The sequence below is a fragment of the Phacochoerus africanus genome, chromosome 7, assembly GCF_016906955.1.
Source record: "Phacochoerus africanus isolate WHEZ1 chromosome 7, ROS_Pafr_v1, whole genome shotgun sequence".
Lineage (NCBI taxonomy): Eukaryota > Metazoa > Chordata > Mammalia > Artiodactyla > Suidae > Phacochoerus > Phacochoerus africanus.
In genome coordinates this window covers 8,706,260-8,720,208 of record NC_062550.1, presented here as the reverse complement: position 1 = coordinate 8,720,208, position 13,949 = coordinate 8,706,260, and the positions used below count along the sequence as shown (strand labels likewise).

The following is a 13,949-nucleotide window of genomic DNA, read 5'->3' as shown; positions in this document are numbered from 1 at the left end:
TGCTCCCTATCCGGCCCGGGCTACCGACCTGGCCGCCGGGGGTCTGGCCCTAGCCTGCCCTGGGCTTTCCCCCTGAGGCCGCTCGTTGGCCCCGCCCCAGCCTCCGGAGCCCTCCCGGGGGGGCCTGAGCCGGCCTGCCCCAGCCTCGGGGTCTTCCCACTTCGGCTTGGTGCGAAGGCAGGGTCAGGGAAGAAACTGGGGACCCGCCGGGGCCCAGCCGCCCACTCGCCGCTCGACCTTGTAGTAACAGCTCTGGCGTGACAGTCGCTTCTTACTTTATAAAGCACTTTTCCTGTTGATTTCTGGACTTATCTCCTGCTGCGGGAGACCCTTAAGGGGGGCTGAGGGGTGCTCTTCTGCAGTTGAGGGAAAAGGGACGGGGATGGCTGCTAGCACTAGGCCGGAGGCTGATGGCTAGCTGGTTTGGGGCCCAAAGTCCAGACGTTTTTACCAAATGTTTCCCCCACTCCGTCTCGTTTCTGTATTTCAGAAACAAGGGTCATCATCATTTTTTTCCACAGAAGGACGTTTTGAGGGTTCCCTCTTTAGTATGTGCCAGGCCCTGTGCTGGGAAAGTTTGTAGAACACCTAGAAGTGCTGTGCACTTGGTAAGCTCCTAGCCAATGGTAGTAGCTGTCATTACAGAGGCAGGCAGAGTTGGGGACAAGCGTGCACCCCCTCTTTATAGCTGTGTGCCTGTGGGCAAGTTACTTCCCTCTGGGAGCATCAGTTTTCTCTACTTAAAATGGGGATACCGATGACACTGGTGGTGTTGATAGAATGGGATGAGTTGTCACGTGGGACCTGCTTAGCCCTCGCAGGATATCTAGTAAACAGTAAGTGTTAAAGCTTGACATGAACCCGGACCAGTTGTAAGTTCCTCAGCTTACATGTGATAAGGGATGACAAAGCACTTTACAAATGATAACCCCCTGCTGTTGTGTAAGGACTGACTGTGACAGTTTATGTGTAGCTCCATTGAATACAGATGAGAGTAGGTAACCCTAATAATAGCTGTCCCTGATAGACTGCTTAGTAGATGCCAAATGCTGTTCTAACCACATTCACATACATTCACTCATTTCGTCCTCTTAGCGGCCATATGGAAAATACAGTTTTAATCTTCCTTTTACACATAAGGAACTAAGGTAAGTACAGAGAGGTTAAGGAACTTGCCAAAGGTCATCGGCTCATAAGTGGTGGTGCTAGGATTCAGTTATGACTGAGAGCCCTTACCTTCAACCCACCTAGACGCCCCCTTAGGGTAAGGTTCTATTGCAGGTGCTTTGCGAACAATGTCTCAGCCAATTGTTAAAATAACCCTTTGTGATAAGTACTATATAGCAACGTATAAACGTAGATAGCATTATCAATGTTTTTGCAAACGAGGAACCTGATGCTTGTTATTGTACTTTGCTGGAAGTCATGTACTTTGCTCGAAGTCGTGGCAAGTAAGTGGCAGAGCCAAGAGCCAAGCCCTGGTCTTTCCACATAACCTGTAGTTTCCCAGGAGCAGGGGTCAGCAGGCTAGGATCTGGTCCCATCCCTGCCACCAAGTCATAGCGTGACCTTGGCAGGGTGAGGTGGGGTGTCTCTGAGACCGAGAGGAAGAACTGCTGTATTAGTCTCTGTGGGCCCTTCTGTCATGAATTCTGATTCTAGGCTTCTGTTCCTTCCCTTTCGCTTACAGCCTGACGCCCAGCCCCTGTCAGTCCCCCATGGCCTCATGGAGCCGAGAGGCGGTGCTGAGTCTCTACCGGGCTCTGCTGCGCCAGGGCCGGCAGCTTCGCTACACTGATCGAGACTTCTACCTTGCCTCCATCCGCCGAGAGTTCCGGAAAAATCAGAAGCTAGAGGACCCTGAGGCCCGGGAGAGGCAGCTGGAAAAGGGCCTGGTCTTCCTCCACAGCAAATTGGGAGGGCTTGTTTAGGAGTTTCCCTCTTCCCTTCCCATCCTAATTCCGAGGGCAAGAGGACAAAGGTGCCTTCCATAGACACGCTGCCTCTCCCCACCTCCACCTCCCAGATGCAGTAAGAAGCCTCAGGTAGGTAGGCTGATAGGTTTCATTTTTTCTGATGCAGGGAACCAAGAGAGGGACTTTTAATGACCAGAGTCCTTTAGTCATAAATCAGTGGCTGACGTACAAACATAGTAACAGAAGTATGTTCTCTTATTGAGAAGAAAACATGCCCTGAGTTTCAAGCCCCACTGGGGTACCATTTTGTTTTCCAGAATGTTTTACATATGAAAATGCTAGGAAAGGCATTGGTTAAAACCATTAGAGCTCAGGAGTTCCCGTCGTGGCGCAGTGGTTAACGAATCCAACTAGGAACCATGAGGTTGCGGGTTCGGTCCCTGCCCTTGCTCAGTGGGTTGACGATCCCGCGTTGCCATGAGCTGTGGTGTAGGTTGCAGACGTGGCTCGGATCCTGCGTTGCTGTGGCTCTGGCGTAGGCCGGTGGCTACAGCTCCGATTCAACCCCTAGCCTGGGAACCTCCATATGCCGAGGGAGCGGCCCAAGAAATAGCAACAACAACAACAAAAAGACAAAAGACAAAAAAAAACAAAAAAAACATTAGAGCTCAGTTCCAGGTTGGCTCATTCTTCAGTGGATTCAGCTCTCTTGTGGGCAAGGTTGTGCTCTCCCAGACACGACTGTATTCTGTTACAGCAGACTCTAAAGCCAGCAGAGTGTGTAGACCTCAGAGGGTGGTGCCTGGGTTCAGATCCTGGCACTGCTGCTAACAACTGTGGGATTTAAGGCAGATCACTGAACTTGTATAGGCCTTCGTTTCTTCATTTGTAAAATGATCATAGTACCCACCTCTTCAGCTTATTTCAAGAATTAAGTGAGACAGGGTACTCAGTACTTGGAATGGTTCTTGGCCAGTGGTATGTTAGCTCTGTTTGCTTCCAAGGCTAGTGTCACCTGGAAGTCTCACTGTAACCTAATGGTTATATTTAATTCAGCAGCTTGCCCACAGGGCCTTCTCTGGCCCTAGCATTCTGGTAGGCTGTGAGGTAGAGGGGACTGATAGGGCCCCTCCAGGGGCTCAGTCTAATGTGGAGATCAGTGGGAAGTAATCCCAGTGTGAGCAGCTCTGTACTGGAGGTCGGGTAGAGCTTGGAGATGAGGACAGAACTGTGCCTTGGGGGAGGGTGGTGATGGAGGAAACACAGGTGGCTATAGGAGGGAGGACATTGAGGTCCGTCTCAAATAAGAAATAGAAGCTGGCTGGGCCGACAGGCAGGCATAAGCAGAGGTGTGGTCTGGAAACTTAAGTCTGGTGCACTTGGAAGGCAGGTGGCCAGAATTGAAGCTGGCCTGGTCTGGGAGGACATCGAATCCTCCGTTGAGGTGGTGATATCTGGTAGTGGGGAACCATTGCAGCTCTGTACTTGGGGCCCCTGTAAAGTACTCCCCAGCACTGGGAACTCTAGGTTCAGCTCTTGGCTGCACAGTTTACTGACATGGTGACCTTGGGCCAGTGAACTTAAGCTCTGCCTCAGTTTCTTCATCTGTAAATTGGAGATAACAACATGACTGACCTCATGGGGTGGTTGTGAGAATTAAAGGGATTAGTAGGTTTTAAATGCCCAACACATTGTACACACTCAACATATGTTAGCTCTTATGTGTACTCAAGCCAGATAATGTTTGAGTCATATGACTTTTTCCAGTAAAATAAATTGGAATTTTCAGTTCTGTGCTGTCATCCTGGGAAGCTATAGGGCCTCCATTACTCATCACCCCCATGGTATTGGGGTGATGAACATTCCTAGTCCCATTTCTTTATTTAGGGAGACAGGTTAAACAACCCATCTGAAATGTTAGCAGAGTTCACATTCTCCATCAGTGCTGCTCACCAGGCAGTGTTCCACTTTTTTTTTTTTTTGGCTTTTTAGGGCCGCACCCGAGGCATATGGAGGTCCCAGGCCTTGGTGAAATGGGAGCTACAACTGCTGTCCTACACTACAGCCACATCAACCCAGGATCTGAGTCGTGTCTGCAACCTACACCACAGCTCACGGCAGCCCCAGATCCTTAACCCACTGAGCGAGGCCAGGGATTGAACCGGCAACCTCGTGGTTCCTAGTTGGATTCATTTCCGCTGCGCCATGACAAGAACTCCCACTTTTTTTTTTTTTTTTAAATTTAAATATTTTAACCATTTGTAAGTGTACAATTCGGTAGTGTTAGGAATATTCATATTGTTATATTCCAGCAGATCTCCAGAACTTTTTCATCTTGTAAAGTGGAAGCTAAAGCCCTTAAACAATAGGGTGCCTTCTTAATTGCACTAAGGGGTCCTTGCAGGTGGAGGGCCCAGCTCCACCAGGCTCTGGGCTAGTGCTGCAGAGCCTGAGTGGAGGGGGTACTGTGGACAGGTAGTTTCCCCTGGAACAGATTGAGTTTGGTTGTAGAAAAGGAGCTTTACTCTCCCTGTGGGAGTTTGTGGATGCTGTCTTCTTCCAGGTCACCAGGTCTTCGTGGGCCCCTGGTCCTTGGATGGGGCAGGGAGTGATTTGCACCAGAGTAGGAAAACTCATTTCCCAAGCCCACTCACCTTCATGGTTTTGGTCTCAAGCCCAGCATAGCCTCAGTGTGTTTTAGAGACCATCCTGGCTCCGTCTCAGGAGGTAGAATGTAACTCACAGGATGGTCTGGAGTGCTGACTGCCTCCTGGAAGGTGAGCCTTTGTCCTGTGGCTGGAAATCTTAAAAGACTTAAGGACAGCCCACACCTGTAGAGGCCTTTTACAGTTTCTAAAGCGTTCCCATGCAGCCTGCTAGCAGACGTGCTTTCCTCATTACCTCCCTGTGATTTAGGCCACGCAGCTATCATCATCCCTCTACCTCACTGAGGGTGCAGGGACTCATTTGAGGTCACCCAGCTAATTAGTCAGGGCTCAAAGGCAAGTACTCAGCCTCCAGATTTCTGACTCTGAAACCCAGGCTCTTTATTATGCTACCTCCCTGCCTCGATCTCACCAGTCAGCCGAGGGGCCAAGAACTAGATGGCCCAGAGAGGCTCCTTCCGGCTTCTGCCCAGGTGGATGTGCCTGCCTTGTTTTGTTGTGTCACATCCAAGCGTCCTTTAGAGAGTGGTTCTCCCCCCTGGGAAAAACTGCAGCAAGGTCTTTTATTTTATTTTAATTTTTTTTTTGTCTTTTTGCCATTTCTGGGGCTGCACTTGTGGCATATGGAGGTCCCAGGCTAGGGGCTAGGGGTCGAATCGGAGTTGTAGCCGCGGGCCTACACCACAGCCACAGCACCTTGGGCTCCGAGCTTCGTCTGCGACCTACACCACAGCTCATGGCAACGCCATATCCTTAACCCACTGAGCAAGGCCAGGGATCGAACTCGCATTCTTTTTTTTTTTCTTTCCTTTTTAGGGCTGGACCCTTGGCATATGGAGGTTCCCAGGCTAGGGGTTGAAGTAGAGCTGTAGCTGCTGGCCCACACCACAGCCACAGCAACACCAGATATGGGCTGTGTCTGGGACCTACACCACAGCTCATGGCAACGCCATATCCTTAACCCACTGAGCAAGGCCAGGGATCAAACCTGCAACCTCATGGTTCCTAGTCGGATTTGTTAACCACTGAGCCACGACGGGAACTCCAAGGTCTTTTGTTTTAAAAGACATGAGACAGAGGTCAGTATTCTGTACGGCGACTCTAGTGTTCACCTTGGTCCGGACGCGATTACTGTGCCTCAGGTGGGTCTGTCCCATCTCTGTCTCAGTGGCCACTGGAGGGAGGACAACTAGAATTCTTGCCCGACTTCACCTGTAAATAAATACAAAGTTTAACTCTTTTCAGCCTTGTTTGCTCTGCATTTGAAGTGGGAATATATTTAATTTGGCCAAGTAGTCTCTCATTATGTCCCTAAACCTGAAGCTCCTGTTGGCTGAAAGATGGAGAGAAGAAAAGTGCCACTAAGGTTCTGAACTTTAGCCGGAAAAAAATAATTTTGAACTTGACAGTGACCCTCAGTTAACTCAATTGCTGGAATAAGTTGAGTGAGAAATGTTTCTTGTTAAGGGGGGAGGTACAGGCGAGAGGCGTGAGGTGTGAAACTAGCCAGTGACCTCGTCTCTCTGTCCTCCCCTTCTGGTATACTGGGTGTAGTGGTGAATGGTAAACAACTGTTTTTCCCGTGTAGTTCCTGGTGCACAGCACGGGGAGGGTAGAGAGGAGAGGTGGTGCTGAGAGCAGTGTTCAGATCTGAGCCACTTTGTGATCGTTTATCTGGGTTGGGCCCAGGGTTCTAACTTCATGGGAAATGGGCTTAGGTGGGAACTAGAGGAACTTGAGTTAGGATGACTCCATTGTTGCCAGGGAGCAAAGGTGTGCTGGCCTCGCCCCAGCCCTCTGGGAAGCCCTGAGCCCTCTAGGAAGCCGGCTCTTCTGCCTTGTGCCCTGAACTCCTTGTAGGTGAGCACATTTTAGCTCATTTTCCTGGTGTGCTTGAGCAGGCTGACTTTTGTTTGTTTGTTTTCCAGTTAGCAGCCGAGTCTGCAGTGACGACTGGGTTTATTCTCGGTCCCTCTCATAGTGCTAGTCTCACTTGAGCCCCCTGTACGCTGTCCCTAAGACACAAAGCATCTGCCAAGTGAGACTGTCCACAGAGAATTCTTTTTGTCTTTGGACCTTTCTCACACATGGACTTGTAGCTGTGTCTCCATGGGCAGGGTATTTGGTGCATGTTATTATCACTGCCATAGTAATAATAATGACAAATATTAATATTGTTTATCATTATTATTTTTGTAGAAAGTAGAATAGGAACAGTTTTTTGGTTGTTTTTTGTTTTTTTTTTTGTCTTTGTCTTTTGTCTTTTTAGGGCCGCACTTGTGGCATATGGAAGTTCCCAGGCTAGGGGTCAAATCAGAGCTGCAGCTGCCAGCCTGCGCCACAGCCACAGCAATGCCAGATCTGATCCATGTCTGTGACCTACACCACAGCTCACGGCAATACCCGATCCTTAAACCGCTGAGTGAGGCTGTGGATCCTGGTTGGGTTCGTTAACCACTGAGCCACAAAGGGAAATCCAGGAACGGTTTGATTGAGGTAAGGGTATACATGATACAGTAGGAAAATTGTTATCCTAGGAGTTAAGAGTTTTGCATGTGGCTGTTACTCCTTTTCTCTGGGGCCTCTGGCGCGTCACTTCTGTGTGTATGAAGTGATAGATGGGATTAGATGAGTCTCCTCTAATTACATTAGACCTTCTCAGGTCTAACCTTCCAGAAGCAGTGGTTACGATGTTGGGAAGGGGTCTGTACTGCGTGGTGGGGAGTTCCTGCTCTGGTGCAGCAGGATGGGCGGTGTCCCCTGAGCACTGGGATACAGGTGTGATCTTGGGCCCGACACAGCGGGTTAAGGATCTGGTGTTGCCACAAGCTACTGTGTAAGTCTCAACTGTGGCTTGGATCTGATCCCTGGCATGGGAACTCCATATGCCTCGGGGTAGACAGAAAAAAAGATAAGTGTATTTCACGGTGGGGTACTTTACTCCAGTACAAGAAAAAGCTGGTGATGAGCTTGGTGCCCTCTGTAATCTCAATAGATTGGTGCAGAGGTTCTCCCACACCTGGCATGATCATTCCCCGCCTTGCCTCCAGATAACGTATGTCAGGGCCATGATACTCCCTTCTGACCCTCGAGCATGGAGGTGCTAGAGGCAGGAGGATTTGGTTACTGGAACTCACAGAGTACCCTGAACTTGTTGGGGACGGGCCTCCTGGGGGAGGGGGCAGGAGGGCTGGTCGAGGTCCCCGTGGTGATGGCGTGTTCTGCCTTCATCCTCAGGTGAGCAATGGCAGGCGCTGGTGAGCGCAAAAGCAAGAAGGATGACAATGGCATCGGCACGGCCATTGATTTTGTCCTCTCCAATGCCCGGCTGGTGCTGGGGGTGGGTGGAGCAGCCATGCTGGGCATTGCTACACTGGCAGTTAAGCGGGTAAGTACACTCAGCCAGGGCCAGGGACTGCCGAGTGGCGCTGACCTAGAATAAGACTTTGATGCTGCTGACGGGAATGTAATGTGATTTGGCATTATTAGAGGTGACCTTAAGAAAATTTGGTAAATCTACCTGTAGGACTTTGCTCTAAAGAACTTGTAGGTACAAATAAAGAAGTTTATCCTAGCGAGTAAAAAACCAAAATACCCTTCCTTGGCGGCCTTATTTAAAACAGCAGCACCCCCAACATGCATGTATTTCCTATTTCCCATTCCTGCGTTACTTTTCGTAACGTCTGTAGCTGCATACTGTTACTTGTTCGCTGTGTGTTGCCTGTATTCCTTTACTAGACTGAAAACTCCATGAGGGCAGGGATTGGCTCTCTTTGGTTTACTGCTTTATTCTTTGCACCTAGAACAATGCCTGCACCACCATTCAGTGATGTATTTGTTAAATAAATGAATCAGTATTCAACACTATGGTACATTAATAAGGTGCAAGATTCATAGTCAGCAATTACACCATAATGGTCAACATTGATTCTTTTTTTTTTTTTAAGAGCCACATCTGCAGCATATAGAGATTCCCAGGCCATGGGGGCAAATAGACCTGCAGCTGCTGGCCTGCACCACAGCCACAGCAACTTGGAATCTGAGCTGAGTCTGTAGTCTGTGCCTCAGCTTGTGGCAGTGCCGGATTCTTAAGCTACTGATGGAGGCCAGGGATCAAACCACGTCCTCATGGATACTAGTCGGGCTTGTAACCCGCTGAGCCACAATGGGAGCTCCAACACTGATTCATTAATAAATGATGTGGGGGCAGTGATAAAAATGATCAGTGGAAAAAATCCGGTTTCGGAGGCGTATATACAGAGGAGGACCCTAATCACGTAAATGTCTGTTTCCAGAAAGAAGTATACAGAATATGAACAGTTACCTCGGGGTTATGATAGTATGGGTACATCTGTGTCTTATTTATATCATGTAGTATTTCTTGAGATTTTCTGGGTGGAGCAGAGAATTCCATAATCTAGAAGACGACGAGGTTGTTCAAAAATAGTTGAACTCATTAAGGCAAAGCTGCTGGGAAGGAGGGAAACAGGAAGAGAACTGCGTGCTGAGCCCTCTCTGCTCTTTCAGATGTATGACAGGGCGATCAGCGCCCCTACCAGCCCCACGCGCCTGAGCCATTCTGGGAAAAGGAGCTGGGAAGAACCAAACTGGATGGGCTCCCCACGTCTGCTCAACAAGGACATGAAGACAGGCCTGAGCAGGTCCCTGCAGACCCTCCCCACCGGCTCCTCGGCCTTTGACACAGGTGAGGAAGGCCGCTACCCCTTCTGGGACCTGGCTCGGGGCTCTGAGTCCCGCTCCTGCCTTCCACACCGTTCTCAAGGACATGGGCCAGGCACCAGGCTAGGCCTTTGTGCCCAGCCCTTGCCCTCTCCGGGCCTGAGGCAGCTGTGGCCTGAGCAAGCCCAGGAAGAGCTCACGTGCCTCTCTCTCTTGCCTTGGCAGATACGTTCTGCCCGCCCCGGCCCAAGCCATTGGCCAGGAAGGGCCAGGTAGACTTGAAGAAGTCACGACTCCGCATGTCCCTGCAGGAGAAACTTCTCACTTACTACCGGAACCGGGCAGCCATTCCTGCCGGCGAGCAGGCTCGGGCCAAGCAAGCTGCTGTGGACATATGTGCTGAGCTCCGGAGCTTCCTGCGGGCCAAGCTGCCTGACATGCCTCTTCGGGACATGTACCTGAGTGGCAGCCTCTATGACGACTTGCAGGTAACGGGGTTCTCATGAAGGGTTGGGTTGGATACGGACCAGGACGCTTCTCACTTGTGCTGTCGGTACAGAAGATCAGTGTCCTCGGCCTGCCAGAGGGACTGAGCTTAGCCGCTTCTGAATTGTGCACACTGTGGTAGCATTTGGAGAGCCCTACCTGGTTTTTCAGTCTCACACACACAGCTTTGAGGGACTTCTGCCTGCAGTCTTGTCCCGTCTCTCCTCTCTAGTTTTCCCTCTTCTCGGGCCTTCAAGGCACAGGGGATGTCACATGTACTTCTCTTTTTGTTTTTGTTTTTGTTTTTTTGTCTTTTTTGGGCCAAACCCACGGCATATGGAAGTTCCCAGGCTCGGGGTCGAATCAGAGCTGCAACTGTCTACACTACAGCCACAACAACGCCAGATCTGAGCCATGTCTGCGACCTTCACCACAGCTCAGAGCAATGCCGGATCCTTAACCCATTGAGGGAGGCCAGGAATCGAACCTGAGTCCTCATGGATACTAGTTGGCTTTGTTACCGCTGGGCCACGGCAGGAACTCCGTCTCGTGTTCTTCTGTGTCAAGACAGTGTGCAGCTCCTGGAATGAGCCTGGGCTCTAGTGTCTGACACAGCTGGGTTTAAATCCTCACTCTGAATTGATATGGTCACATGGAAGAATTTAGTTTCCTTTATTGAACACAAGTTGCTGGGACCTGTGTTTGGGGACGCTTGTCTCTTGAGCAGGTGAAATCCCTCAAAACCTTTTAAATTCTGCTCCCCCAGGTGGTGACAGCCGACCACATCCAACTCATTGTGCCCCTTGTGCTGGAGCAGAACCTGTGGTCGTGTGTCCCCGGAGAGGACACCATCATGAACGTCCCTGGCTTCTTCCTAGTTCGCCGTGAGAACCCAGAGTATTTTCCTCGTGGTAGCAGTTACTGGGACCGCTGTGTGGTTGGGGGCTACCTCTCTCCCAAGACGGTGGCAGACACATTTGAGAAGGTAGTGGCTGGCTCCATCAACTGGCCAGCCATCGGGTCCCTCTTGGACTATGTGATTCGACCAGCGCCACCCCCAGGGGCCCTGACTCTGGAGGTGCAGTATGAGCGTGACAAGCATCTCGTCATTGACTTCCTGCCATCAGTGGCCCTTGGTGACACTGTCTTGGTGGCCAAACCACACCGGCTAGCCCAGTACGACAACCTGTGGCGGCTGAGCCTGCGTCCTGCCGAGACGGCGCGCCTGCGGGCTCTGGACCAGGCCGACTCGGGCTGTCGCTCTCTGTGCCTCAAGATCCTCAAGGCCATATGCAAGTCCACTCCGGCTCTGGGCCACCTCACTGCCAGCCAGCTCACCAACGTCATCCTCCACCTGGCCCAGGAGGAGGCTGACTGGTCTCCAGACATGCTGGCCGACCGATTCCTGCAGGCCTTGAGGGGACTCATCAGCTACTTAGAGGCCGGAGTTCTGCCCAGTGCCCTAAACCCCAAGGTGAACTTATTTGCAGAGCTCACCCCTGAAGAAGTAGACGAGTTGGGATACACTCTCTATTGCTCATTGTCTGAGCCAGAGGTGCTGCTGCAGACCTAGGGCAGGTGAAGGCCCAAGTGGGCGTCAGGGGGTCAGGCCCTGGGTTCTCCGTTAGAAACACTCGGCTACATCGTTGGTGCCTCACAGGGTCCCTCGGTGCCTCCTGTCTTACTGGTCATCGCCCTGGTCGTTTCATGCTGGTTAGAATGTCATCTCTGTTCTCTTTTCTCACAACCCTTTCTATTTTTGTTACCAAACCCTGTGCTCCCTCCTCCTCCCCTCCCCCGCCTCCTCCAGGTTCATTTTTCTTGAATGAATTGAGAAGGTGGAGCCTGGCCTGAGCTGCCGAGGCCACTTGGTGTTGGCATTTTGGCCCAGGTCTGCCCCTCTCCGGTGTCCTCTCTGTCTCTTCCTCCTGTTCGTACCTTCTGTTTTGCTCTTTTTCCTGAGCACAGCCACCTAATCAAGATGTTGCCTTTTAGTTGACTGTCCCTGAAGTTGTGATTGCCTGTTTCAAACTGAACTCTGCAGAGAGTGTTCAGACAGTATTTAGGGTTTCTGGGGGTAAAGCTGGTGGAAAAGCTGGCCTTTGACCCAGGTTCCTGGAAAAGAAGCCCATTCCCCCCACCTCTTGACCAACTTATGTCCGTTAGTGCTGAGACGTTCTCCTGGGAACACTGTTGTTGGCGCCCACGGGCGTGAGGGCTCAGGACGAGCTGAGGTAAAGTTCTTGAGATCGTGTCTCTCCGAGGCCATCCGCAAGAGCGCCGAGCGGGAGAAAGGGGCCTGGAGAGGGTCTGTGTGCCTCATGTCTGCGCCTCATCTGGCTGGTGCCGCCCAGCACCGGGTGGGTGACAAAGACCGGGAGGGAAGGGGCTGTTGCTTGCCCCCTTCTTGCCTTATTGCCAATAGGGACGAGGCCTTCAAGGACGCAGTCAGTGCTAGAGGTTGACAGGCCGCTGAACACTGGGGCTCAGTGACCTTGTTTCTCCCCTGTCAGGCCCTGCCTTTCTAGGATGTCGCCTTAGAGCAAGAACAGGCCCAACAGCAGCCCTTCGCTCCCCAGTGAGAGGGGTGTTTGCTGAACTCCGCAGGCACCGCCAGAGGCCAGAGGGCAGGCAGGCACGCGCGGACCTCTTCCCCGGCCTGCCGCTTGCCCAGCACCTGGGGAGATCCGCGCCCTCTAGGAAGAGGGCAGAAGGCTGTGACAGGGAGGTGGGTCCTTCCTGCATTCCTTCTTGTTTCCCGCTGCTAAAATTGCACTATTTATTGCAATGTAAAAAGTATCCTGGGGGTGGGGAGGAGTGTTTAATACACATTGTCAGTACATCTTGTTTTGTGTTCTTTTTTTGTTTGTCTGTGGCAAGAGGCTGGTGATAATTCTGTTTCCGATCTGCCCATCCAGTATTTTGTTCTCCTCCTGTCAAGTCTTATTTTTCTTACTACCTCTCCATCAGTGAGATTCTGGTGAAGCTCTCTGCTGCTGTCACATTCCTTTACAATGGCAGTGACATGAAATGATTCTTTAAATAGCACTGAAACCTCAGCTACCCTTTGGATTGAGGGTAGAGATTCTGGTCCCCTTTTTTGTCCTGGATTAGGAGGTCGGGAGCTAGGGTTAACCTTGGCTGTATCTGGAGCATCTTCCTGCCTCTTCTCTCACATATACCTAAAGCTTCCCTAAAATGGTTCAGACATTTCATGTGTATGAAGACATTGAGAGCGAATGAAAACTATAAAGGCCAGAACCCTGAGTGAGAGTCTCCTTCCTGGCTGTACAGTCTATGCTGGGACCTGGCCTGGGTGATGAATGCAGAGGGTGTGGGGTAGAGCCTGACACCAGTGGCTCCAATGCACCCATCCGATGTCATGAGGAGGGAGGGAGAGGGGAGGGCTGCAAGTGTTGGAAAAGCATGGGTTATGTTGCATTGAGAAAGGATTTGGTTTTCCCAATGTATTATAAAACCTCTAATTTTCCCAAGCTGGTGTCTCTGACCAAATTCTATTACAACATTGGAAGGAGAGTTTAAAAAGAGAGGTGTTTTTTTTTTTTTTTGGTATTTTTTCCTTTTCTAGGGCTGCTTCCTGTGGCATATGGAGGTTCCCAGGCTAGGGGTCTAATCAGAGCTATAGACCCAGGCCTATGCCAGAGCCACGGCAACTCGGGATCCCAGCTGCGTCTGCGATCTACACCACAGTTCACGGCAATGCTGGATCCTTAACCCACTGAGCAAGGCCCAGGGATCGAACCCTCAACCTCACGGTTCCTAGTCAGATTTGTTAACCACTGCGCCACTACGGGAACTCCCCTTAAAGACTAAATCCCAAATTATCAAAGGCAGGTGTAATTGTGATTTGAGCTTATCTCCTCTCTTAAAGAGCTTCTTTCTGAGGGCAGCTCTGTCTCCTGCCTATGTTTCACAAAACCAAAACTCATAACTTTGCCATTTCATAAGCAGGAACCTCCTAGAAGTCCTCAGAACGAGAAGCAGTGGGGTCGGCTCTGGTCCTGAGGGGTTTGCCGTCTGAGATGGACCAGTCTCATCATAGTACACGGAGGACAGTCAAGTGCTTCAAGATTCACTTTTTTTAACCTTTGGGGGAAGATGTGGGGCCTTTCCCCACCTTTCCGCCTTCCCACTCAGTAACTCCCACCTTTGCCTGAAGTAATAGCATCTGCTCCTACTT

The 13,949-nt window shown here is 50.9% G+C and overlaps 2 protein-coding genes across 2 annotated transcripts; both read left to right on the top strand.

Moving 5' to 3' along the window:
* Positions 1–1,718: 1,718 nt before the first annotated feature.
* Positions 1,719–1,931, top strand: LOC125130638 (MIEF1 upstream open reading frame protein). Its single transcript, XM_047786205.1, has one exon. It carries the CDS (start codon positions 1,719–1,721, stop codon positions 1,929–1,931), a length of 213 nt encoding a protein of 70 aa, XP_047642161.1.
* Positions 1,932–7,826: 5,895 nt separating this feature from the next.
* On the top strand, positions 7,827–12,590 carry MIEF1 (mitochondrial elongation factor 1). Its single transcript, XM_047786202.1, has 4 exons — positions 7,827–7,970; positions 9,110–9,287; positions 9,488–9,750; positions 10,515–12,590. The coding sequence occupies exons 1-4, from the start codon at positions 7,827–7,829 to the stop codon at positions 11,319–11,321; spliced, it is 1,392 nt and encodes a 463-aa protein (XP_047642158.1). The 3' UTR covers positions 11,322–12,590.
* Positions 12,591–13,949: the final 1,359 nt, after the last annotated feature.

Bases quoted from the DNA above. Each gene is read 5' to 3' on its own strand.
- MIEF1 (XM_047786202.1), top strand. From the start codon at position 7,827: ATGGCAGGCGCTGGTGAGCGCAAAAGCAAGAAGGATGACAATGGCATC. The intron at 9,288-9,487 runs GTGAGGAAGGCC...TTGCCTTGGCAG, and splicing joins CTCCTCGGCCTTTGACACAG to ATACGTTCTGCCCGCCCCGG. The intron at 9,751-10,514 runs GTAACGGGGTTC...CTGCTCCCCCAG, and splicing joins GCCTCTATGACGACTTGCAG to GTGGTGACAGCCGACCACAT.
- LOC125130638 (XM_047786205.1), top strand. From the start codon at position 1,719: ATGGCCTCATGGAGCCGAGAGGCGGTGCTGAGTCTCTACCGGGCTCTG.